Source organism: Lonchura striata, chromosome 24 (genome assembly GCF_050655825.1).
Source record: "Lonchura striata isolate lonStrDom1 chromosome 24, ASM5065582v1, whole genome shotgun sequence".
NCBI lineage: Eukaryota > Metazoa > Chordata > Aves > Passeriformes > Estrildidae > Lonchura > Lonchura striata.
The window spans coordinates 2,576,345-2,603,803 of NC_140726.1; the positions used below are offsets into that span (position 1 = coordinate 2,576,345).

At 42.1% G+C, this 27,459-nt stretch overlaps 1 protein-coding gene across 13 annotated transcripts in view; it reads left to right on the top strand.

Annotated features, from left to right (window-relative positions):
- PKNOX2 (PBX/knotted 1 homeobox 2) overlaps nt 1–27,459 on the top strand; it is a 95,466-nt gene that overhangs the window by 48,598 nt on the left and 19,409 nt on the right. For 8 of the 13 annotated variants that reach the window (XM_085560162.1, XM_085560158.1, XM_085560159.1 and 5 more), the window contains 4 exons: nt 5,763–5,906; nt 6,207–6,282; nt 16,649–16,757; nt 23,999–24,138. In XM_085560162.1, coding sequence (XP_085416288.1) covers nt 16,674–16,757; nt 23,999–24,138 — 224 coding nt within the window. In that variant the 5' untranslated portion in view covers nt 5,763–5,906; nt 6,207–6,282; nt 16,649–16,673. Of the gene's footprint in view, nt 1–926; nt 1,045–5,762; nt 5,907–6,206; nt 6,283–16,648; nt 16,758–23,998; nt 24,139–27,459 lie in introns of all 13 variants that reach the window. The other 5 variants (XM_085560167.1, XM_077787988.2, XM_085560168.1 and 2 more) reach the window with 3 other exon arrangements.

The window sequence follows — 27,459 nt, forward strand, 5'->3', positions numbered from 1 at the left end:
AAAATAATCCTTAGCTCTTCTGCAGACAGTGGTTTGCCTAGAAGTGATGAGGGTATATTAGATCTTTCCTGTCTCTAAAGCAAAGTGAAATGCAGAGATTTTTCATCTTTTCTCTTTGTTCTACAATCCCATCTCCTCCTGTGACCATGTGCCAATGGCCACTCCTGATGGATTGGGTGCACTAAGTGATTTTAGCTCTGGACAGTGTATTCACAACCAGAAAGGCATTATATCCCCTCAAAAAAAGCCAACCCCAAAACCCCAAAAAACCCACTAACCCCACCTCTCCTGAACCAACCAACTTAAAAAAAAAAAAATCCCAATTTAAATCACTTGAGATAAGTTGGGTGTTATCTTAAGGTTGCAAATTGCTTGTTTGCTTCCCCAGCTGGAGCTGTTAATTCAGAACAATTAACACACCGTTTAAAACCCAGACAAAGCATATGGAGGCAGTCCTTGGGAAAAGAGCCTGTTTGGGATGGAGTGTCTCAATGTGAAATCCCAAGGATAACTAGTTTGTCTTTCCCCTTAGATTCTGGCAGGTGTTGTGGGAAATGACACAAATACCAGAGAGTTTTGGTCCTCAAACCCCCTGTTGGATGTTAGGTTGAGTGATACACTGGCACTCAAAGCAAGACCCAGCTGGGTCTCTAGACCCACAAAGAAATCCAGCGTTGACATTCATTGTTGGGATGAATTTACCACTGAGACAGTGCCTTCACCCTCCTGCTCATCCTTCAAATATTTCTTCTTCACGAAGAAATAACAAATCCTAGAGTGAATCCTAAAATAATGCCTGATTTTTTTAATTGGCCCCTTTGCAATGCCATGAAACACCCCCTGGCTCCATCCTTCAGGCCTTTTATGACATCATTTTGGGCACCTGCCACTTATTTTCTCAGGTTCCCTTTTGATTTTTGATGCAGGTGAAGAGCAAAAGCCTAAATCTGGAAAGAAACCCCCAAATTACAGGAGTTCAACCTTCTTAAAATACTGATGTGAGCTCAACCTGCTTAAAATATCCCTGGGTCAAGGAGCAAGGAGGTGAGCTCATTGCTTTTTTTGCAAGGACATAAACCACTTTTATGGGATGCTGTAGGAAATACTGCAGCAGTTGTTGCATTTTTGCAGCCCAGTGGTGGCTTATGGGGTGATCCATCCTTTCTTCCACCCTTACCTCCATGTATCCATGTGTCTTTTCACCATGTGTGTTCATCCATGCATCTTTGCATCCATGAATCCATGCGTCCTTGCATCTGTCCCTCCATAATTTTTGGTCTTATAGTTCTGACCAGAACTGCACACAAATATTATTAAGGGCATCCAAGATTTTTTTTTTTTTCTCAAGTGAAAGAAAATCCCACAAATCCAAATGTTTTCCTCAGAAACTTTACAGGACTTGGCATGACTGAACGTGCAGCAGCTTTTAGCATCCGCTACAAATGATGGGAAAATAAACTTTTCCATCTCAAAGTTGGCACTAGGATTTTGAGGTTGAGGACCCCTGTAATGTGAGCCCCCCAAAGCCTCCATCCCCCTGAGCTGTGAAAGCCAAGCAGGTCATCTTTAAGAGCTTTTTCTGCAAACCCTTTCCTGCTACTCCCCCATCCGAGGATGGATGTAGGCAGCATCGGCAAATCTGAATAACTAATCAGAGTCCTCATTAACCCCCCACTGAGATGCTCAAACATTCACTTTGCTGTTTGTGAAGCAGGGAAAAAAAAAAAAAAGGAAAAAGGGAAAAAACCTCACAAGCCACCCTGCATTAAAATTGATGTGTTATTAATCCCACTGTTCCAGACCTCATGGGTACCGAATTTTCCTCTGTCTCGCCCGAGGCCGAACAGTATGGTGCTGCTTCTGCAGGGCACTTTGCCTTTCCATTATTTATCAGCACAGTGGAGAGAGGCTGCTTTTGTTCCCTGGATCCAGATGTGTTCACATGCACATGTCTGGGGTGGGGATGTCCGATATTTCTCTGCATGCCCCCTTTGGATTAATGTGAGCCCCCTACAGCAGGGCTCTGCCAACAGATACGTCTCTCCCAGCCGTGTTTTGCCTCAAAGCAGCTTTGCTTTTGCAGAAATACAAAAATATTTGGGCATGTCTCAAATCTTTCTCTGAGAAAGGGTGGGGTTTGTACATCACCAGTTTAACTTCTGAAATGATAATGTTATATTCTTCTTTGCCCCGTTGAGCATCCCCAAAACCTGACCCCAACCCTTATCCAGAGGCTGGAGATGCTACAGAAATTGCACTGTGTGGGGAAAAGACCAACACACCAAAGGCTTTTATCACAAAAGTCCTCCTGGTAGATGGCAGCAGGTGTTGCCAAGGTATTTGAAGAGTCGTGATTATCCCTTGGAGCTCCTTAAAGAGTTAACTGAAACTTGAGCTTTGATTTCTGCATTTGCACTGTTTTTCACACATTTCTTTGGTTGTCCCCATGGGTTTGGAGTTTGGGGCCAGTAGAGCTTGCTGCTGGGCATAGTGCGAGGTATGAAAATAATTCAACAAAACCCAGCATTACTGGGGATTTCACCATTTGTGGTTTCCTTCTAAGTCAGCGGAGCTGGCATTAAATTTATTAAAACATGATAATCACAATTAAACAGCATTGATGTGATGAGGCTGGAAGCACCACGGCCTGCTCACATTGGAAGAAACAAAATGACGTGCTTGGGAAAAGCCTTCTTGCTTCAAAATCCTACTCTTTCCACAAAAATCCTGAATTTTCTCTTGCTAAATGTCAGCTTTATTAGCATTCCCTTACACTTCATTAAAACTCGTTAACAGGGATGCCCTTGGCTCCTTGCAGCCGGGGTAGAGGCTGCTGGCCCAGGATACTGGGCTCCCATCTCTGCTGCTGGATGCTGTTCAGGCCAGCAGATCAGGATTTAGGGCATTTGTGGGCATTGATGACTTGTCAGAAATGGTGTCTCGTTTCTGGCCCTGGGGCAGCTGCTGAACACAACCACGAGCACCTGGGACGCCGTGGATTTGCTGCCTCGCATCGCCTGTGGTGGAGAATCCTGAAGGAGGCATCTCCTCCGTTCCCTTTCGCACCGGGAGGACTTCAAAGGCCTTTGCAAAACTTCAAAGGACGCCTTTTGAAGTTGCTAAAAGTGCGTGCCAGCTCAAAAAGACTTCTCTCCTTCTGCAAGGGTGTTCAGGGAGATGTCCCTGGTGGGGTTGGCTCTTTGTGTTCCTGGTGATGGGGACAAAAATGGCTTAATTTCTGCAGAAGTTGCACAATGGTTTTGTCCTAAATGCATGCAGCACCCAAGGCCTCAGGCCTGGCCACCTCCAAGGATGAAAATCATTCTATGGGTCTGTCAGAGCTCTTTTAACACTGACAGAGCCTTATTTCTGCTCCTTTTCCTCATGCTTTGTTCACACAGCAAGCCCAGATGACAAAAATCTTTCCTGTGGGGTAGAAAAAAGTCTTTATAGGGTGAAGGTCTGGTGCAAAACGTGAGTTTTTCCATCGTGATGTCAGGACAAATCAAATGAAAATCAAATCTATGTATTTGGCATCAGCTCATTCATGCTCTTCCAAGGCACGAGCATTAATTATTAACCATAAATAATCTTAATATTTCACCTGCTGTTGTGGTGAAAGAGTTTTGGACTCAGGCCTTTCTGAGCAGAACAGGTCCCAACATCACTTGGCAGGGCCTATGCTGGCATGAGAAGTCAAGAGGCACCTTGACCTTTTGTCTCTTCCACCAAATTTTCCACATTTGGAGGTTTCTGCTGTGTTTTGCCCTGAAATGACCCAGGTGTTTCCAGATCTCTCCTTGGGCACTGACCATAGGCCAGGTTTCCAGAAATGCAAATTTCTCCATGTAGCTCCTTTGGATCCCTGTTCCTGGGGGAGATGATGGACACCTGCCCTGAAGGCACAAAACTGCTCCTGTTGTTATTGCCAGGGGTTTGGGATGGGGTTAACACCAGGGGAAACAGCTCTCATGGATCTCCTGTCTGGCCCCACCACACCAGACCTGGCTCTGTGCTGGTGATGAGTAGCAGAGATGCTTCCCTGGGATGTGTGGTGGGCATCTGAGGAGCTCTTTGGAGGTTCTGTGCAGGTTGGGAGGAATCTCAGGTGCATTTTGGGCATCTGAGGAGCTCTTTGGAGGTTCTGTGCAGGCTGGAGGTATCTCGGGTGTGTTTAGGGCATCTGAGGAGCTCTTTGGAGGTTCTGTGCAGGCTGGAGGTATCTCGGGTGTGTTTAGGGCATCTGAGGAGCTCTTTGGAGGTTCTTTGCAGGTTAGGAGGAATCTCGGGTGTATTTTGGGCATCCGAGGAGCTCTTTGGAGGTTCTCTGCAGGTTGGGAGGCATCTCAGGGCCATTTTGGGCATCTGAGGATGGGTCTGTGCAGGCTGGGAGAAATCTCAGGTGTATTCTGGGCATCTGAGGAGATCTTTGGAGGTTCTGTGCAGGCTGGGAGGTATTTCAGGTGCATTTTGAGCAGCTGAGGAGCTCTTTGGAGGTTCTGTGCAGGCTGGGAGGTATTTCAGGTGCATTTTGAGCAGTTGAGGAGCTCTCTGGAGGTTCTGTGCAGGCTGGGAGGTATTTCAGGTGCATTTTGAGCAGCTGAGGAGCTCTTTGGAGGTTCTGTGCAGGCTGGGAGGTATTTCAGGTGCATTTTGAGCAGTTGAGGAGCTCTCTGGAGGTTCTGTGCAGGTTAGGAGGAATCTCAGGTGTATTTTGGGCATCTGAGGAGCTCTTTGGAGGTGGTGGTGGCATCTCTCAGATGTACATTCAAACCAGCAGTTCAGACCTGGAGGTGTCCATACATTTGTTTATATTAGACGTTTACCAGCAGTCTGAGGAGCTCTGAACGGGTTATGTGTATCAGGGTGGGTGTTTTGGATGTGTATTGAAATCCGAGGGGCTCTCTGGAGGTGGCACATCTGTCAGAGCTCTGAGGAGCTCCCTGAAGATCCTGCTGGATGTGTAACAGATCTGAGGAGCTCCAGCCAGGTGCTGTTTGTCAGAGATGTTCATGTCAGCTGTGCTTTGGTGAGGAGCGGGTTTCTACCAGGGGTAGGCTTGAGAGGAGCTTGGCAGAGCTTATGTGTATCAAGGGACATATATTGGACTATATATATATATAAATATATATAGATATATATATATATAATATAAAGGATTTATATTGGAGGTCTGAGGAGCTCTTTACCAGGAGATATTTATCAAGGTAGATGCATCTGACATATATTGGAGATCTCAGGTGATGTTTATAGAGGTAATATCTGGAGGTGATGCATATTGACATTCATCAGGTGGGTATTGAAGGTCTGAGGGGCTCACTGAAAGTGTTACATATGGAGAGATCTGGTGAATTTTATCTCCTGTATTCCTTTTTTTTTTTTGCAGTCAAACACAAAACACCCCTGTGTCAGTGGCTGTGCTGGTCCTTGCTCAGCCCACCTTTGTTTTTCCACTGCTGAGGTGGGCCCAGAAACCCCAATCCCACGAAGATTCTTGGCAGCTGCAAAATCACCCCTAGCCAAAAAAAAGAAGTGCACGTGGGTGGACTTTTCCTGGTTCAATAGTGGCTGGGATCTCTCCCATTTTGGAGGTAGTGGCTGATCCCCAGTTCACTCGGTCTGAACCCAAGTATAAAAACACATTTACACTCAAGGAAATATTATCATTAACCAGGGAAATGCCAGCTACCAGCATGAAATGTGGGCACAGCCAACATCAGTGCTGTTTCATTCCTTTTTTTTCCTCTTTTTCTCCTTTCCAGACCTGGATTGTAGCAGCAACCCTCAGTGTGATCCTGTGAGGAGCTTTCAGCACCCACCAGGAGTGGGAAAGGACAGGACAGGACAGCTCCATCCTCTGAGCACAGACCAGCAAGAAGCACTCCTTCATTACTGGACATATCTCGGTTCGACCTCTAAAAATCTGAGTTTTTTGTCCTTTTTTGGAGATGTTCAAACCTGATGGGGAAAATCCCTGACCTTGCTCAGACATCAGTCCTGCTTTCATCTCCAGGGGATATTCCCATCTATGTTTTCCTTGAGTTCTATTTTCTCCCTCATCCTCCAGAAAAAACTTGCCATCCATGGCTTCACTGACACTGCCAGAATACCTTTCCTAGTGCAGACTTTCATCCTCTGCTTAATATTTCACTTTCTTATTTTATAATTTCTGTCAATATTCAAATACTTCATTTTTGCTTTCCCAGGTTGTGATCCCTACCCATTTTTCAGGGCAGTGGGAGGACACTTCCAGGGCAGTGGCTCCCTGAGCACCCCCTAACAGTAAGGCTGCTTTGCTTTATATTATTTAAGCAATTATATGTATTAATTGTGCAATTATGTACATTAATTGAGCAGGATGTGGTGAGTCATGACCTTGGTGTGGCTTTATTTGGAGGAAATTCTGCTGTTTTCTGTTAATATAATTTAAATTCTACCAACCCTTCCCTAAATGTAGTGAGTATTTCAGAGCAGAATTACACTTTTTTTTTTTTGTTTTTAAAGAAATCAGTCTGTGCAGGGAGTCTTGTTTTAAAGCTCAAGTGTAGATAACATATTGTTAAGAGCCCTACAAGGCATAAGCAGCTTGGAGGAAAACACAGATATATGTTTGTGAAAATACTCTGAAATATAGGTTGTTATCACTGCAAAATTTTGGCACAGCCAGCAGTAGAGTGCAAAGAAATGGTCACCAACTAAAAATAAATGAAATGCAGAGCTTAAAATAAGATATACATGAAACCAAGGGTTTCACAGGCCTTTAGTCAACCCTGATCACTAAAATTAGGGCTTGACAGAGTGACAAATGTACTTGATCCGTGCCAAAACCAGGGCACCCGGCAGGTGACACAGAAAATAAACCCCCGCTGGCTGCAACTTCCCTCCTGTAGGAGCAAAGAGAAATATTTGGTCACTGAAAATGGGACTGGCCCCTTCAATTTGTGTGAATATCCCACAAAAGTGACTGGTTTCACTGGTGATATTTAGGTGGGGGCTTCTCAAAGAAAAACACAAACCCTTCATTTGGTCCATGGCCCAGCAGAACATCTTTTCTTTGAGTCTTTTCTTTGAGTTTTGCCTCCTCTGAAAGTCCCTTTTAGTAGGAAGAACCAGTAGGGGGAGGATTCTTTCCCCTAGGCTGCCCTTTGATTTTTTCTGGTGACCCTGCTTCAGCCAAAACAAAAAACACACCACGAAGGAAGTGATGAATATTTCCTTAGCCTGATTTCACCCCTTTCTGATAAAGGTAAAGGGTTAGGTTCATGTTGAAATTACTTTTCTGGTGAGTGACTTCTGGTGAGTCATTGTGGGGTCACCACAATCACTTTTTGGGGGGATTTTTCCTGCTTGATGCTCTCCTTCCAATTTGTATTTCAAAGTGAGTGAAAGTGATGCCTTGGAGTGGCTGCCTAGAACAGAGGCAAAGAGAATAAAGTGGGAATATCTGAAGGCCTTTAACAGACACACCTTGGGCACTCAGAGCCTCCCAGAGGCTGCACCCAGCATGGACAGTGCTCACGAGTTTTTCACACGGATTTCAGCTTGCTCCATTTCCATATCAGGGGTTAATTCCCCAATTACAGCTTCAGGCAGTGAAGTCACATTCCCCCAGTTTGCTCCTCCCCAATTCACTTTATTTATAATTTTTGGGATCTGAGGCTGTTGGGTGTCCTTGGGTTCCAGCCCCAGAGGAATTGTTTTGTCTGACCAAGATGTGAAGACAGGAGCTGACACTTCATGTGGAGTTTAGAGCTGTGCACTAATGCAGCACAGGATTTGGGAAATATAAAGGTAAAATCTCAAGGCATTAAAAGTACTCGGTGCCCTGCCATGTATTTGGTGTGTGTTGGGTTGTTCTCTTTGGAGGAGCCGTGTCTGTGGAGGACACAAGGTGCAGCCTGGTCTGGAAGCATCTCTAGCAAGGAGACCAAACCCAAACTGCTCAGAAAATTGTGCCTTGAAAGGCACAGAAAGATGTGGTGGTGGTGGGTGTCCATTTAATTACCTTCTGGAATGCTGGGCTGGCATCACTCTAAGTGGTTAATGATAGAAATTCCCTGAAGGCTTCAGATAAACAGCTTGGTTTCCCTTGGCTTTCTCCACTATGTGTTAGTCCCTGCAGTTTCCAGGCACCAAACTATTTCAGCTTTCCTCCTCCTGAAGCCCCTGTGACCACAGGATGCACCTCTGAGGCCAGGCCATACCTTTTGTCATTGTGCAAAATGTTGTGAAAAAAATTTAACACATCTGTCTCACACCATGAACACTTTCCAGTTCCTTTTCTGATCCCAATTTCTTCATCGTGTTGAGTTCAGACCAGGCTGAGATTTACTCCCATTTGGAGTAAATGGAAAAGACAGTCTTATTAAGCATTACTAAAGGAGTTTGAAGCCCATTGTAACTCCCTATAAATCACCGTGTCATATGTCAAACTTCTCTTTCATCACTGAGGCTGGAAATACGGCCAAAAAATTGCTTTCAAATGGGCAAATGAAAAATGTTTCAATTGTGGTGATTAATCAAGGTGTTCCAATCTCAATCTTTAGTGCCTTGGCTCAGGGTTTGGATAGGGACAACTCCCTATAGGTACCAGAAAGCCTGACATGCCTCAAGGAAAACCTTATTTTTGTTTGCTGGTCAGCAGAGTCATTTTTCATAGGGAATTTAACATTTTACGTAGGAAATTCTGCAAAAGAGGGATGTGAAATGAAAACTCAGTAGTCAAGAACTCTGACTTATCTGCCTTGTTGGGCTCCAGAGGGAGCTTTTCCCCCTCTCAAATTTCCAAGTGTGATAGAAGGATATAGAAATGAGGCAGGTTTAAGGGAGGATTTTATTTGGTGTACTGTGGTGTTGATGTTTCCTGACTTTCCCAGTCAGGGAAGTCTTTGCATGCTACACTCACACCTCACCTGTGTTCCTGCAGTTTTCACTCTGCTGTTTTCAGCAAATCCACCAAAAACCAGGTATCTGTGTTTGCCTGGTGCTGCTCATGGAGGTTTTGGGAGATGTACATAAAACCTGTGAGATCTGAGTTCCGAAACAAACACCCCAGGAGGGCATTAAATTGAAACAATATCTAAAAATATGGAAAATTGCAGTATTGATTATGGGGCGTTTATGGACTGCAGCAACATTTCCAAAAGCTCCTTGGTTTGTGGTGGCATCTGTGCCACAATTGTTGGCAGTGTTGAGGTTGCAGGTGGGTCTTGCACTGGCATTGGTCTGTTTTGCACTTTGTGGGTTTTTGCAGTGGCAAATTGGTTGTTTTTATTTAATAACAGCATTGCCCAAGTTAGTGCCCCCTCCCAATTCTCCAAAACTCCATGCAGCTCACTTGCTTCCCTTCTCCTGCCCCCTGTAGAGAAAAGATTGGAGGCAAAAAAGGCAAAGATGAGCTGGGGTAAGAACAATTTACTAGAAACAGCAGTGAGATAAGAAAATGAATTTGTAACAGCAGCAATACAAATAAAAGGGTACAAAAGAGAGCACAGAGCTTTACCCTACCACAGCCATGCCCCCAGAGAGCTCCCTCTGGTCAGGACCAGCATCACCCCACTGATCTATATTCCATACTTGCTCCAGGAGAATGAATTCCCTTCTTCTCAGAAGAGAGAGTCCCTTTCCCTTGCCCCTGGCAATGGTAGCAATTATACAACAACAACAACAACAACAACAACATTATATCAAATAATATTAGGGTCTGGTCAACAACAACAACAACAACAACAACAACAACAACAAGATCAATATGATATCAAATAATATTAGGGTCTGGTCAACAACAACAACAACAACAACAACATGACCAATATGATATCAAATAATATTAGGGTCTGGTCAAGCGCCCCTCCAAGCCATTGTAAAAATTCACTCTGTCCTGCTTGAAACCAGGACATTGGTGAAGGACTGAAGGTGTCTGTTTGGAATGGAAAAACTTGAATAATGGTTTAATTTTTGCAGAGCAAGGCAGTTTTTGAGTGTGTTTCTTCTCAGCTACCCATCCTTAAGCAATAGCGCTGATGTCACCTTTGGTCTTGGGACAGAAGTTTGTAGAATTCACAAATATTACAGTTTCCCATGACCTCATTCACCTCAGACCCAAACTTAAACCTCTTCTTCCAGCTCATATCTCCAAAACTCACCCATTTTTTTTGCCATCACCTTTTTTTTGTCCTCTGAGAAGCTCTTTTTAGCCTGGCAGGGACCTTGGGGATGGAGCCTTCAATGCCATCTGTCACAGCATCCTCTGCACAAGATGTGCACGGCTGGATCACGGGTGGGACACCAAGGGTTGCATGACTGGGTGACATCAGACTTGCAGCTTGTCACTTCTGGGGTCCTGCAGGGCTCCATCCTCCACCCCGTGCTCTTCCACAGGAATTGGATGCAGGAGAGGTGGCGTTGAAGGCTCCATTGGAGGGATATTAAGCAAGTTTGTAGGCAATACAAAAATGGGATGATCTGCTGGGATCTGTAGGCAGATTAGAGACCTTGACAAATTAGAGGACTGGGTCATCACCATGGAGTTCAGCAGGGGAAAATGTTGGATTCTGCACCTGGGATGGGGCAGCCCTGGAGGTACAGCCAGACAAAGGAATGAGGTGCTGGAAAACTGCTCTGCAGAAAGGGACCTGGGGGTCCTGGTTGATGGAAGGTTGAATTTGAGCCAGCAGTGCCCTGGCAGGAGGGACAGCCTTGTCCTGGAGGGGTTCAGGCCCAGCACCACCAGCTGGGTGAGGGAGGGGATTGTCCTTCTCTGCTCAGCAGTGGGGTGGCCTCACCTGGAGTCCTTGGGCAGTTTTGGGCACCACAGCACGAGAACGACTTTGGACTATCAGCATCCTAAGGAGGGCAAGGAAGATGGTGAGGGGTCTTGAGGGCAAGCTCAAGGAGGAGCAGCTGAGGGCACTTGGTCTTGCAGGAGATTGAGGGGAGACTCATCACAGTCTGCAACTTCCTTGTGAGGGGGAGAGGAGGGGCAAACACTAATTGCTGCTCTGTGGTGCCCAGTGGCAGGACCCAAAGGAACAGCCTGAAGTTGTGTCAGGGAGGGCTGGGTTGGATATTAGAGAAAGGTTCTTCACCCAGAGGGTGCTTGGAACAGGCCCCCAGGGCACTGGGCATGGCCCCAAGGCTAGCAGAGCTCCAGAAACATTTGGACAATACCCTCAGGTGTGTGGTGTGACTCTTGGGGATGGTGCTGTGCAGGGATGGGAGCTGGATCCTTGTGGGTCCTTTCCAGCTCAGATTATTCTGTGAGTCTGTGGCCTTCTCCTTGCCAGTGTGGGTTTGAGATTTGGTGTTTGCAGGATGGAAATGTGGGTGCTCAGTGGTTCCTGACCCATCACTGTCCATGAGATGCAGAATGAAGAGCACAAGCCAAGGTTTGAAAGCACAGGGCAAGACTTTAGACTCTGGACATTAATTGTTCTTAGAGAAGACCTGTTAAAACTTTCATCTGCTCCCTATTTTTTACAAGACAACCAGAACATTTTTTTTGGACGTTTCATGCCCAGCAAGAGGAAGTTTCTACATTTTTGGGGTTCCTCAGCTATACTTCACTTCAAAGCTTTTTGATTTGCTGAAAAAAAATCCCAACTTGCTCTTTTGGGAACTTCTCTTGGGCAGAGGGCTGGGTTGCACAAAATTCAAGTATTCACAGGTTACTTTGAAGAAGCTTCTTTGATGTTTCCCTGTGCCAGTTTGTTTTGGAAGGTGCTTTAATGGTCTTCCCCTATAAAAATAACACTTTAAAATGTATGTAGGTATCTCAGCTCTCCACTTAAAAAAATGAGCAAAGTTGTTTAATGCTGCTGTTCAAGGTACATTAACCTTGTCTGCTAAAGCTCTGACTGGCTCTTGCAGGTTTTATTCTCATGTTTATGTTGCAGAGATATCCCTGGAGCCTTTCAGAGATGGGTATCTTTGGAGAGGAGAGAAATATTTAGCAGTAATTGTTGTTCTCATCAGAAATCCACTGAAGCAGCTCCATCCTTTCTATGCAGCTGAAGTTGGTGGGAGGATTGGGAAATATTAATTAAATAAATACCTGTAAATATTAAACAAAAAAATAAAATATTAAATACCTAGGTGAAAAATATTAAATTAATAAATGCTCCTTTTCCTGGTGCTCAGGGGCCCATCCAAACCAGTGCTTGGCAAGAGTTTTTTTGGCATTGTCCAACATGGTGTTTCCCTCTCCCTTTTATCCCAGTGCTTATGTGTTGACCAACTGCTTTTTTAGGAGAAAAACGGAAAAGGCATTTGCTCTGTCTAGACTTTGTTCTACAGAAGTATCAAGTCACTGTCTGCTTTAACCCATGCTTGTAGCAGAAACACAGAGTAAATTTCTACTTTTTTTACCAGGCAATAATTAATAACAGGATACTGGGAGGGTATGGAGGTCAGCATTTAGTAAAACCAGCACCTTGGCCAAGAGCAGAAGATGCTGTCAGTGCAAGAAAACCTCCTGGGATTGGATTGAGGAAATTTGGCTATGATCTATTCTTTTAAAAAATTAAAATTACTTGGTGGCGCAGTGGTAGCTTTGCACAAACATTCCTGATCTCCCCAGATGAGGTATTACATGAGCCTGTTTGGAAGCAACCTTGAACATGGGGGAATGGCCAAGAATGGGTAATGTCTTGAAAAATAGGATTATTTTCTAGTTTTGACCATTTAATAGCACTTGATTTATTTTTAACAAGCTCAGGGTGGCATAATGGACTTCCTGTAATGACATGAACACCTGCTATTCATCTTTCAGGGTACTTTTGTTACAAACAGGCAAAAAAGGTGGAGATTTGTTGATAGAAAGGAGACATTCAAGAAGAGAGGGTCGCTCTTAATTCGCTTTATGGCCAATCAAGAGCTGGCATCACCTGCCGAGGGTGAGGCTGTGCTGGTGCTCTGAGTGAGATGTATTGGCCTCTGGAGGAGCCTCTCCATCCCTGCTCTGCTGTATTTCTTCATTTTGACTTAGCTGAGTGCATATATAATAAACTTCAGCCTGCACGAGCCCTCTGCGAAGATGGTGACATAAAAAACTCGCAGCCTGCTGTGGGGAGAGCGTGACTGACACGTTGAGAATCTCACAGCATCCCCTCTTCCAAAAAATCCCCTTTGGAAAAGGCAATCTTCCCTTAATGCAGGAAAACACCTTCCATGGCTGGTAAAAAACCATCCTCAAGTATCTCTAATTATTTTGATGCTTCAGGTGGAGAAGGAAAGGCTGAAAAGCTGTTTTCCTGATTTTTTCGTGTTGAATCCTCCATTATCAAGTGCATGTGTTGCTGTGGGGCAGAATCTTCTCAGTGAGCTAGAAAAAGTGATCCTCATTTTCCCATTGGCTCAGAAACAAGAGTTGTGCTTTACAGGTTGAGTATTAACATTTTGCATTGAAAACAGTGATGTAGAGTCCATAAAAGGGAATTTTAATTTGTTTTTTTTTAAATTTAGCCCAAATTCTGACCAGCCCTAACCATTCTAATGTGGGTTTATGGCTGTTTTATTAATCAAGGAGGTCATGTTCACCTGGAGGGTGGTGACAATACTTTGGTATTTTAAGTGTTTTAAGGCATCAGGAAAAAAAAACAAACCCAACCTTTCAACTTAGTCTTTAATTATTTTTACTTGAAAAAGAATATAATATATTGCTGGTAAAAAAGCCCAGCCTATAAATCTGAGAGTCTTTTAGATAGGCACAAGCTCTTCGGGAAATACATTTCCAACGTAATGGCAGCATTTCAGTGGTAGCTGAAATAATTTTATTTCATAAGGAAATTTAGGATACTTTGATCTCAAGTCACTGCCAAAAAGAGAAGTACTGCTGCTTCCGGAAATGAAAGAGCCTTTATGGGTTTTTATTGCTCACCATTTCTTTCTTCTGTGCAAATCCCCCAGGAGCTGGCTGCAATTCCTGCCCTCCCTGATCTCCAGATCCCCAGAATTCGCTCTTCACCCAAGATCTGAACATTTCCTCTGGGAATGAGGTGGGCTGGGAGGAGCTGGCAGGGGTTTGGTGATGCTCTGCTCCTTCCAATATTTGGATGCCCACAGTCAAGAGCTCACGCAGACAAATTAATTTAAGAACTGGGGGAAAGAAAGAAAAGAGAGGGGATTCATGTATAAACCAAAAATACACAAAATAAGTAAGGGTTAATGCACGTAATGGCAGCTTTCAACCCTTCCCTGCGCTGGCTGCTGATAAATCCATGGGGCTGACAGCTCTGCACTGTTGTCCTGAGATTCATGAAACACCTGTCCAGCTTCTCCTGTGGGCACCAAACACTTTCCTGGATATTTACAGTGCCTCAGTGCATTTGTTTCCCCCAAGATAAATAAATATACTGCTATTGGCAACAGCTGTCTCCCACTTTCATCCCTGTTTTTCCCCCCCTGCCCACATTTAGCTGTCAGCCCTATTCTCCAAACAAACCAGCACCCATAAACCTCAATGAACTGCTTGATTGGAGCAGTTTAGATATTATTCAGCAATTAAATTGGGCTCTGGGCTGCCACCTTCTGGGAATAGACTCACCCAAAAAGCTCACACCCCACAGCAAATCGCCGCGTGCTGGTTGTAGGATTGCTCTTGGCAGGAACAAAAAATGGCAAACAGGGTATTTTTCCCAAAATAGCAATGTCTTTTATTTTTTTTTAGCTTCCCACACAGATGTCCAGACTGTCACAGTGCTAAATTCTGCTTTTCCCCAGCTGAAAGTGTTTCTGGTGGGGAGGTTTTTCCCTGGGTGTTGCCCCCCGAGGACACGGATATTTGTGTGCCTGCAGCTGCGAGCTGAGTTTTGACATTGGACATCAAAGGTTTTAAGCTGTGAGTTCACTCAGGAGCAGATAATTTTGCCTCCTGCTATTTTGCTGTTGGGAGGAAAAAGATGAAAAGCATCATTTTAATCCCATAAATGCAATATCCTCACTGCTAGAGGTCTGTGTCATGCAAGAGCCCTGATCTACCTTCACAATGCACAGGATTTTGGGTGTGATTTCTTAGTATTCAATTCATGGGTTATCCATATTTGTGCAAAGCATAAGAAAGAATTACCTCATTTATTCATGCAAAATAAAGAAGAGTTGTTGATGCTCATCCCTTGCACTTGGCTTTCCATTTGGATGTGGTGCATTTGTGAGCTTAGTGCCTAGCAAAGCCTGAAGCCTGGAGAAAATCAGAATATTGCACCTCTTCCCCCAAACAGGGAGGACTAAATTTTTCACAAAGGTGCCCAAATGTGCTTCAGTTTTTGCTGAGCTCATCAGTGCCTCTGTTCCTCCTCCTTGCACCTTCCTGCCTGTCACCATTTCGTGGTGAAAGAAATGCTGGCAGTGTTTTTTGGTTATATTCCCTCACAATATCAGGGGACTTCCATAATTTCTGCCTTTCCTCGTGGGATGGTGCCATGGCTCTTCTCCAGATGAGGAGCCAAGGGGAAAGCCAGTGCATCACAACCTTGGGAAGGTGTTGTCTCTTACAGAAAGGAGGCATTGCAAGAAGAAAGGAGGAACCAGGAAGATTTTTTTGGGTAACTCTGGGAGCTGCCCCAAACCAGAACTTTGAGCCACAGAGAAGACAGGACAGAGTTTTTTAAGAATTCAGGCAAGATAATTGGCTTTTCTTTCTAAAGCAACCACACAGCTGCAGTGAAATAGTGGGAGAGGAGGTATTTTCAGGGCCAAGAATTGCTTTTGGGTCACATTTACCACCAGGTCTATTTGTTGAGGACTTTTCCCAACCAAGTGCTCCACTACAAATTTGTTCCTTCCTGGTTCCCCTCTTTTTTCTCCATCTCCTTTCAACCTGAAGATACTAAAAAATTAGTCTGTTTTCCTCCCAGATAACTGCATTTTGGAGAAAGCAGCAGCTTCCTGAGAGGCTGGGGGCTGTGTGAGGACCATCTCCTCAGTTTATGGGGTGTGCAAAATCCAGGTTTGCTGCCTGGTTCAAATCAAACAAGAGTTTCCACATTTCTGTGCATTCAGTCACCACGGGGTCAGCCACCTCAACCCAGGAGACAGATGGGTTGGACAGCACAGCTTAGGAATATGTTAAATAAATTAATAAGTAAATATATTAAATATGTTGGTGAATCTCCACACTGGGTTCTCAATGTCCCTTCTGAGCTGAGCATGAGGATGTGACTCTGTGGTGACCAAAAGCAAAGAGATGCAGCATTTTAGGTGGGTTTAGTGTATAATTTAAGAAAATGGCAAGGTTTGCATGTATGGTTTGTCTTTCTGCTTCCAGAAAAGAGAAATAGCTGGAAAGGGGATGGAAATCCCCATTTAGGCAGTGTGGTTAGGCATGAGGGGTAGAAAGAAAGTGCCCTGGGTGTACCAGGGTTGACAGGGGAGAAAATATGAGTTTCAGTGATGGCACCATCATCTCCAGTGAAGATGTCCCTGTGAGTGACCTGCTTCTCTTCACCCCCCCGTGCATTCCTCATCCAAACTCACAAATCTCACAGAATCATCAAATCACCATAAGGCTCATCAAACCACCTCGAGTTTCTTCCAGGGACTGTGTGGCAGCGTGCAGTGTGAGGAACGTCAGCTCTCCTCTCCGTTTTGTTGTTTTTCCTTCCCTTCCTGTGGGCTCCCTGGTGACCCAGCAGCTGTGTTCTCCTGCCCGCAGGTTCTCCATGTGACTCCCAAGCAGGATGCACCATGTCTCCCCTGCACCAGCTCTGACCATGATGGCCACCCAGACCGTGCCTCCTCCTCCCTACCAGGACACCCCACAGGTCAGTGGCCTCCGGGTAGTAAGTTATTCAAAACATTGGTTTTTTTGGTGGTTGTGGTTTGTTTAGTAGCTTAGCTAAAGGTGTATATATATTTTATTTTTTTGTAATTTTTTTCTTTTTGCTTAGGGTTGGTGTTATTTTCTATTTCTATTTCTATTTCTATTTCTATTTCTATTTCTATTTCTATTTATATCTATATCTATATATATATTTATATATATATACATATCTATATCTATATATAGTTATATTTATACTTTTATATTTATATTTATAATCTATATTTATATCTATCTCTGTCTATCTCTATCTCTATCTCTATCTCTATCTCTATCTCTATCTCTATCTCTATCATCTATATCTATATCTATATCTATATCCATATCCATATCTATATCTATATCTATATCTATATCTATATCTATATCTATATCCATATCCATATCCATATCCATATCTATATCTATATCTATATCTATATCTATATCTATATCTATATTATATGCCAAACATTTATAGTTTTTAAAATGTCTATTATTTATATTAAATGGTGTTTTTTATTTTAAATGAATTTGTGAGTGTTAATATTGTTAAGAATATGGAGGTAAGGAAGAAGAAAGAGGGAGGATAGGATAGGCTTAAATTTTTTCATTTTAAAGCTTTTGACTTTTATGTATAAAATTAAAACTTCTTTGTATAGGATTTAAAACTTTTTTGTATAGTATTTAATTTTTTTAAATTTTGTGATTATTTTTATTATAATATTTAAATTTTTGTGATTTTTTGGGTTTTTTTGTAAGGTTGGTAAATTATTTTATGGCTTAAATTTAAAATTATAGTTGTTTTTAGTTGCTTGTTAGGGTTTTAAATGTTTTTGACTTGGCCTTGGAACATTTAAAAATGTCTGAGGGACATTTTGAATTTTGACACAGCTCCTGCATGAATTGCCTTGATTTCTTAACTAGTGGCCATTACAAAATATTTCACCCCAGAGCATTCATCTCAGAGACTGGCAGAATTAAAACCTCTTCTGTCAATCTGCAAGATGGAAACATTTTGGGTAAAATGGTGGGGTTTTCCCCATTTTGTTCCCCAATTCGTGAAAAAATACTGATTTTTTCACAAATTTCAGCAGAGAGGCAGGCAAACCATCCACTTTGCAATAGCTTTCCAGTGGGATTTTAGGCTGAAACCTCTGGATTTGGGGGGCTGCTGATGCCTTTGAGCCTCAGTAGTTTCAAATATCTCAAGCTGCACCAAGGGAAATTTCGGTTGGATATTAGGAAGAAGTTTTTTACAGAAATGTGATAAAGTTCTGGAATGTTCTGCCCGGGGAGGTGGTGGGGTCACCATCCCTGGGTGTGTTTAAAACAAGCCTGGAGGTGGCACTGGGTGCCAGGGCTGGGTTGAGGGGTTGGGGCTGGGTTGGGTTTGATGATGTTGAAGGTCTCTTCCAACCTGGGGATTCTGTAAATTCTGTGAATTCTGTGATTTTGGAGTTTTTGTGTCTTCTTGGGAAGCTGACGTGGTGCCGTGATTGTAACCAGCAGGTTAATTAGCTGGGAAGATGAAGCATTTGACTAAACCAGGACAGTTTAGTCACAGGGATGGCCTTTGATTTATTTCAGTGGCATTTTTTAATAACCTGGGGCAGGGGAGAAAAAAAGATTTCATCTCCAGTGGTGCTTTAAGCAGTCATTAAATAACTTTTTCAAAACTCGTTATGGAGTCATTATAAGAAGAGGAGTTTGTCCAAGAAAAACTCTTCTGGAGAACCCCAGTGGGCTGGGCTTGGGAGTTGAGGATGGATTTTGGAGATGGCCCTGCACCTTGAAGCCCATCCTGAGATTTTTTAGGGGTACATTTATATCACATTTCCACTTTTACAGCTACAGGGGTAATCTGTATTGTGCACTGAGCCAGCTTCATTTTCAAAGCAGCTTTTTTTGGTGCTCATATGGAAGATTTCAAGCTTTTCCTCTTCTTCCACAAAAGCAGAAAAATCTCCCCTCCCAACAAAAAAACCAAACCAACACAAAAAAACCCCTCAAGCCCCTAAGCCTATCCTCTGCAAGCTAAAATAAATAAATTTACTTTTAGACCCCCCCCCTTGAAGCCACCCGTGTCTCCTTTCTCCTCATTTCATTTGGTGGGAAAAGGTCACTTCTACAAACGACACCTCAGTGGGGTTTTATGGCTCCTCCAACTCCTGTGTCATCATTTACTCGCTTCGCTGCTCTGCCTTGAGTAGGGCTTTTATTTTTTATTTTTTATTTTATTCCCAAATTTTTTTATTTTTTTTTCCCTTTTCTCGCTTACACAGCGGGGGAGCCACGGCACCGTTTGAGTCCTAATGGGCAATTTAAGGGACTTTTAAAATAGCCGAAAATAGCCGACATTTTCCGTGGCATCCTTCTCCCTCCCTGTCCCTTATCTGCCCCCTGTTTTTATACACTGAATTTTGGGGACCCTCAGGACTAAATCCTTCCTTTTTTCCCTTATCAAGGCGGTTGCTCAAGCGTTTAGTGGGTTTGGAGTTAAAGCTGCAGCCAAGAATTGATTTTTTTTTTTTTTTTTTTTGACTCGTCTGCGACTGCTGTGAACTTTTCACCTGAAAATTTGGGATTTCTAGGGATTGGAAAAGCAAATGGCACAAATTTCTTCTCCCCAGAAGTGGGGAGGACTGGATAAATGGAAAAAATTATTGATTATCAGAGCTACAATGAGCTCCTCTTCATCAAGGGAACTGCTTTGGGGAGAAAATTGCTAAAAAAAGGGATTTGGGGAGTTTTGCATTCATGTTTTACAGCAGGGGCTGTGCAAGCTGTCACCCTCACTGTCAGAAACAGGAAAAAATGAAGCAAAAATGATGGGAAAAGCTGCTTTTGGAAGGAAAAAATGCTTAATTAATCCCTGGAATCTGTTAATGGAGCATCTTTTACACCAAGCATGGTCTCACACCTTGAGTTCTCTACCTGTTGAAAATGAAAGTCTACATTTAAATCAGTTTTCTGTAATGAATGAAAACCAAAAGCTGAGGAAAAGTATTCAGCCATTTCATTGGCAAAAAGAGGATTTTTTAAAAAAAATAGGTGTTTTTAGCATAAAAAGTGGTGAAAGCAGCTTTGCCCTACCAAAAAAATGTTTCTTAGGTTGTCACAAGAGGGGGGAAAAAAGGGAGGAAGGGGGATTTATTTATTTATTTATTCTAAAAATATTTTTAAGAAAAAGTGTTATTAAAAATTCGGTTAATTTTTCATAAATTTCAGCATGGAAAGTGATAAAAAGCATTGTCCCCCCAAGTGGTTACAATAGGGACAAAAAGATAAAAAACAAAACAAAACAAAACAGGAAAAAAAAAAAACCAAAACAAAACAAACAAAAAAAAACCCCACCAAAATCTTACTCTGTAAATATATTTTGGAAAAAAAAATCAAATGGTGAAGTTGATTTGTCATAATTTTCAATACACAAAAAATTATAGAAGTATCTTTCCTCCTCCCCTCCTCCCCCTAAAAAGTGCTTTTTTTGGTGGTTATAACAGGGACAAAAATAGAAAATTATGAACATAGTTGTATCTTTTTAATGACAAAAACCATTTTTTAGAAAGTCACAGGTTAAAAATTGGGTGGAGATTGGGATTTTTCAGTAGGAGCCACAAATCCCCCCAGTTCTGGTGTCCTCAGCAGGTTTTTGGGCTGCTTTCAGCATCCCACTGAGGAGCAGGTAAATGATGATTTAAGGGATTTCCTCTCTGGACTTGATGTCTTTGTCCAATCTTTAAATAAAATGTAAAAATGGGGGATTATTGTATTTAAACCCCCCAGAACCCAGGAGCAGCCCCCAACACCAGCAGAGGATTTCCTTACAAAAGAGGAAAAAATCCCAGAAATATCATCCCTGAACCCTAAAATTTATAACATCCAAACCCAGAATTCTCACACCTGAACCCCAGAAATTTGTAGTTCCCAAACCCCAAAAATACCATCCCTGAACTCCAGAAATTTGTAATTCCCAAACCCAAAACTATCATCCCTGAACCCCAGAAATTTGTAATTCCCAAACCCAAAAATACCATCCCTGAACTCCAGAAATTTGTAATTCCCAAACCCAAAAATACCATCCCTGAACTCCAGAAATTTGTAATTTCCAAACCCAAAACTATCATCCCTGAACCCCAGAAATTTGTAATTCCCAAACCCAAAAATACCATCCCTGAACTCCAGAAATTTGTAATTCCCAAACCCAAAAATACCATCCCTGAACCCCAGAAATTTGTAATTCCCAAACCCAAAAATATCACACACAGCTCAGGCAACACTGAGCAAACACCATCTCTGCTTTACCCTGGAGCTCTGCAAAAACTCAGTGATTTTTAGATATTTCTTTACTATTTCTTTATTATTTAAAAAGTTTTGTTATTACTTTCTGTCTAAAAAATTCTTATTTTTTGTATCTGTAAAGCCCTTTTGTCATTTTTTGCATTTTATATATTTAAAATGTATTTTTAAGGATATTTTGAACATAATTTAATTTTTTAAAACATTTTAGCACCTCTTTTTGTATATTCTACGTTTTAAAGTGTTTTGGGTTTTTACATAATTGCAAACATATTTTTTACATTTTCCTGTATTTTAAATACATTTTTATGTATTTATAAAGCATTTTTTGATCTTCATATCTTTGAACGCATTTGTAACATTTTAAAATTTTACTTTTCCAATATATTTGTAAGCACACTTTGAATATATTTAAAACATATTTTAACAAATTTTAAACAGTTTACATAATTATTGTCATAATTACAATTTTTTCTTCCCTTTTTTTTTTCTGCTGCTTTTTAAACAGAACTTTTTGTGCTTTTTATTTTCCTTTTTAATTTACCTTTTTTCCCCCCCATCCTGCAACGATTTTTGGCCATTTTCCATGGGAAAAAGAAACCAAACCAAAACCCACCTGCATTTTTTATGAAAATTTACAACTTTTACACCCAAATATTTCCTCTTATTTCCCATTTTCCCACTACCAGGAACCTGCTGCCTTTTCCCTCCCCACCTGCTTCTCCAAATACCATTTTTGGCTCATTTTTTTTTCCCTCCTCCTTATTCAGCTGCAAATCCCCCCCATCCCAGCATCCTTTCCCCTCTTTTTTCCATAGACTTGAAATTATTTTTACTTATTTTTTGTTGTTTTCTTTAGTCCAAGGTGAGGTAATGGCTTCGGAGCAGCCCCAAAGGAGGTTTTTTTTCTTTTTTTTGGGTAATAGCTCAATTAGTTGCAGACTTGGCTGGAAATATTCAACTTGGCAGGATGCAAAAGGGGATTTGGAATCCTGGTAAATAAGTGTGATGTAGGGGGGAGAAAAAAAAGGGAAAAGGTTGGGGGGAAAAGCCATTTTTCCCTGCACAAGTGTAATTTTCCATGGAGATAATAGGGAGAAAAAAGGGAAAAAAGAGGATGAGATATTCAGTGATGTGTCTGGATTATCCCAAAATCTGCTCCATTTTGGTTTTAAATGGAAGATGGGGGGAAAAAAGGAGAAATCCCAACTGCTGGGATCAGCCCAAATTTCACTCATTTCTTCAGCACCAGGGAGAGGAAGAGGGACAGAAATTGAACCTGTTGGGAGAGCTGGAAATTAAATAGAGCCAAGTGAATTTGCAGGTGCTGGAGCCCAACTTTGGAGTTATGAACAATAAAGGAGATTGAAAAGAAAAAAAAAAAAAAAGTGGAAAAAAACCGACAGCAAAAGGTCAGGCAGGAGATATTAAAGGCAAACATTTTAAAAGCAAAAGGTGTCATGAGTTTGGTCCAGCTTGGATTTATAAAGTTTTACATATTTGTGTATAAATATACATATATATATATATATATACACATTTATAGGAATTAATGCCACGATAATTTATGTATGTGGACATTTTTATATATTAACAATCACATATTAGACAAATAAATAAAAAATACATATAAGTCAATTTCTGTATAAATACAGAAACAAATATATAAATGTATCAGACAAATGAATAATATATATTATTTATATAAAAACACAGGCAGGAAGAAGTGAGTCTATTAGACAAATAAATAAATTATATATATAACACTTAGCAAGAACCAGAGCTTCCTTTTCCTCTGTGCCTCAAGGGAGGACTGAACATTTACAGGTAAAAATAGGCAAATACTGATTTTTCCACAAATTTCAGCAGAGAAGCAGGCAAACCAACCACCTTGCAATAGCTTTCCACTGGGATTTTAGGCTGAAACCTCTGGATTTGGGGTGCTGCTGATGCCTTTGAGCCTCAGTTGTTTCAAATTCTCCCTGAATTTTTTTTTTTAATGGAATCTTGTGATGACAACACAAAGACCACATTGGACCTGTCTGAAGTCTGACATTGAGAAATTCAGATTTTTTTTTAAGGACTTGATAGTTTTAAGGGGAAATTGGCCATAAATAGGTGTTGCCCTGTTCCAGGGGGTGGCACTTTTTGGGGTGATGTTGGCAGGAGCACTGGCACAAGCACATCTCCCATCTTCGGGATTCATATTTACCTCAAATCATTGCCATTTTAAGAATAAGCACAATGTTTGTTGTCAGGGTCATTTATTGCACAGCACGTTGGGGCTAAAGTTGGGTGATTTGGGCATGGACACCAAAAAATGTTGGAATATTTTTGGCTGTTGTCTCACATTGGGGCTAAACTTGGGTGATTTGGGCATGGACGCCAAAAAATGTTGGAATATTTTTGGATGTTGTCTCACAGCTCTGAGGTGACTCATTGCTGGGCTTGGTGAGCTGGAAGAGGCTCACCTAATTTTGGGATAAAATTGAAAATGACTCTGTCTAGACAGTAATACCTGCTTTGAAAGAGCTCTTGGCAAACCACGTTGTTGCAGCTGATTTAATCTGGGATTTCTGTGAAACATCCCTTCCTAAATTACCCCACACAATGAAGATGGTGGGAGATTTTTCCTGTATTTTCCTCTGGTGAAAAGTGGAAAAAAATGGGGGAAAATGTGGTAAAAATCTAAACCTTCTCTTTCCAGACAAAGCTGAAATGCCTGTGTATGTTTTACCTGCCCCACCAGAGCGCTGCATCCCGAACTCCCAAAATCCCGCAGGGAACGCCGCGAAACCCATCAGGAAAGAACAGCAAAGCCCGCTTTTCGTTAATTCAATTCAATTTAATTTAATTTTACGTTCTTTTTCCCCTCTCTCCTTTATTCCCTGCCCTCCCCAGATGACAGCCACAGCCCAGCAGCCCACCAAAGCCCAGCCCGTGCACCTCACCACGCCGGCGGCGGCCGCCAACGCGCCGGTGCCAGCGGCGGGCGGCGACCCCCAGGCGCAGCTGGAGGCCGACAAGAGGGCTGTCTACAGGTGAGGCGAGATAATTGCATTCATTAATGCCCTTTAATTAACGGTTCCGTTGTTATAATGCGTCAGTTGTTGCATTATGGCGGGTTATTGCATCGGTTCGCCGATGCATTAATTAATGCATCGGTCGCCGGATCGCTTGGTTGGTGCATTCGTTGTTATTATGCATTATTAATCTGCTGTTCTTCTAATGCATTAATTAACACACGGCAAGGGGGGAATTAGCAATTAGCTCCTTTTTAGCAATAACAACCATTGATTGTAACGCGTGGTGATGGAGCTCCTTCGTGGACTTTGTTCTGCAGCATCTCTGCCCCTTCAAAATGTCCAAAAAAACCCCAAATTTACGTTTTCGGGGGCAAAGCCATGTGATTTGGGGCTGAACAAGGAGTGAAGCCACACATTAACCTGAAATGTGCAGTTCTTGTATCTGTACAGCATGTGGGCCAGGCATGAGTGGCTCCTCCAGTCCCTTTTTTGTCAATTTGGGCATAATAATATATTATATTTTAATATATGCAGTAATGTTATTGTATAACTACTATAAGTAATGTTCTAATTATGTAAATAGTATAATTATATAAGTAATATGTAATTATACAAGTGATATGTGATGATTTACAATATTAGAACATAGAGTAACGATGTAAAAGTAACAATATTCTAATTTAATTAGGATTAAAGTTTAAGGTTTAGGATTAACCTATCAATGACCGGGGTTTGTGAACCAAAAAAGTGCAGCTTGGACTTGAAGAAATTAAAATATTTGTCCTCCAGATATTCAAATATTACAAGGCTGAAAGGTCTGAAAAGGTGGATGAAAGTATGGAATAAACTCAGTCTTTCCCAGGAAAACACCAAGGATTATTCAGTGCCGGTTTTGCAGTGGTGGAAGTCATTTCCTCAAAGCAAAAGAAGCAATTTGAGAACAAAAATATTTCTTTTTGCCCTTCCATGAGGAGTTCTGCAGCATTTGTGGGATAAAGGGAAGAAAACAAACCCCACCCTTGGAGTTTTCACAACCTTAATTAGAAGGTCAAAGACATGCAAAAAACACCTTGTGGGAGGTCTTCACCCTAAAATCTAGGGGGAAATTGTTGCCCAGTTCCATGTATGCACTTGTTGCCCAAACCTGGATGCTTCTTTTTGGCTACTAGCCAAAATAACCCCAAAAATATATTTTTATATAAAACAAATATATCCTACTAGATATTTATGTAACACATTATATATTTACATTAAATTACCCTTCTCTTGCTGAATATCTCCCTATCCAGGGGTTAAAATGGATGGTGAGTATGTCATTAGGTTTCAAATGCACTCAAGGATTTTTCTTAGCCCTCCTAGGCCCATTTCCCTCCACCCAAAACAATGGATTTTTGTTAATTTTCAATAATTGCACCAAGGCAGAAGGCATTGGCTGTAAGCATCGGTCGATCAAGCTGGAGGGAAATTGGTGGGAAAATGTGATGGGAAATATAAAAACCCATGGACAAGTCACCCCGCCGGGTTTTATGCCCTAACAGGAGGTTTATCACCCGTTAAAAAATAGGAAAAAAAGGGAAAAAAAGAAAATCCTTCCCCACCCTTCTTGGTGTGGGAGCAGCTTGGCAGGGCCTGGTCCAGCAGTGTCACTTCTCAGCTGCAATTTTCTCCCAGCTAAAGTGGTTTCTTGACTTTATGCAACAGCGGGGTTGGGACTTCCCAATGGATTTTGGTCCAGAAAAGATGATACTCCTGAAGGGAAATGATGCTAAAACCACCCGAGCACCACAAATTGGATTTTTCCAAGTGGGAAATGCCTGGATTTCTTAGCATTAAGTTTTGTGGGGGACTTTTTGTGGGTTGGTTATTTTTTTTTTTTTTTTAGTTGGGGTTTTCTGGTTTTGTTTTGGGTTGTTTGGGGTTTTCTAGGGGAAAAGAGGTAAAAAAAAAAAAAATTCCTGTTGTGACGTGCCTGCTGTGCTGCTGGCTCGGCTGAAGGTGGGAAATTAGGCCATTAGAGGAATTCATTCCTCTTTATTAGCCCGTGTCGAATCCTTTTTATTAGTGGCTGCAAACGACCTCTCTCCTGCAGGAAAATGTCAGGGCTGGTTCAGCCCTTTCATTTGGAGGATTCCCTGGCAGAAAAAAAAAAAAAAAACAGCTAAACAAACCAATTTTTTTGGGTTTCTTTTTGCAAAACCATAATTAGCAAAAGCAGCTTTTTTTACCCCAAAACTCTCCTTTGTGCCATAGGGGTGGTTTTTCACCTTTGTAACACCCACAGTGAGAGAAATCCTCCTGATTCCTGTGCATCCTGCATATCCATTCATTCCCCCCACTGCAAATGTCATGGCAAAAAGGGGCTCCAGCTCTCAATTTTTATGCCACAACCTCCACCTGCCATGGTGGCCTATCCTTTCCTTTGCATGGTGTGGCCACGGAAAGGCTGGAAATGGAGAAAATTGGTTTGGGTTGGGTTTTTTCCCATGTGAACATGAAAAAACCCCACTTAAATTCCACAACAATTCAGCATAAAGCTCGTGGCAAAGCCCCAAATTCCAGCACTCCTCAAGACTGTTCTCAGAGGGGGCCCTTGGTGCCCTCCTTTAACCCATCCCCGGGGGTCTTGACCCCATGACTTCCCCTTGTGTTTGTTTTGGTTTGTTTTTTTAATATAGATATTTTAAATTTTAATTTTTTTTGTTTGTTTAATGTTATTTTATTTTGTTTGGTGTTTATTTTATTGTTTTGTTCCGTTTAATTTTATTTTTATTTATCGATGGATTTGATCGGCTTGGATTCCACTTGGGGCTTTTTTCTTTTTTTTCCTTTTCTTTATCTTATCTTAGATTTAAAATGTTTTATTCCATTTTATTTTCAGCTGAAAAGCAAACCATTCTCCCCTCAGCTGTGTTCTTTCCTCCTCCTACTCCCTGCCAGCCCCAAAACCTTCCTGGAGGCCCAGAGCAGCGCTGCCCCCGTTATCAATACTGAGGAGCTTGGGGTGATGCTGGCCTTAATCCCCCCTTGGCCAACGCAACTCAAATAAAAGGATCTCAAATTACTCAGGGGTTGCAACCCCCTTTTCCGCTCCCCAAACCCCCATCCTTGGGGTAATTCCATTCCTCTGCTCCTAATTGTTGGAGCAGCTCTGGGAATGGCAGCAGGCACCTGCTGCGGTGCCACCGGTTCCTAAGTCCCAATAATTCAACCTTCCGCCTGGAATTTGCCTTTCATATCCCTTGGCTAAGCTCCGGCGGGGCTACAGAAATTATGAAATGATTTCCCCCCCTCGCCACTCTCTGCTCCAGCCTCGGTGAATCTCGCATTAAACTGGGA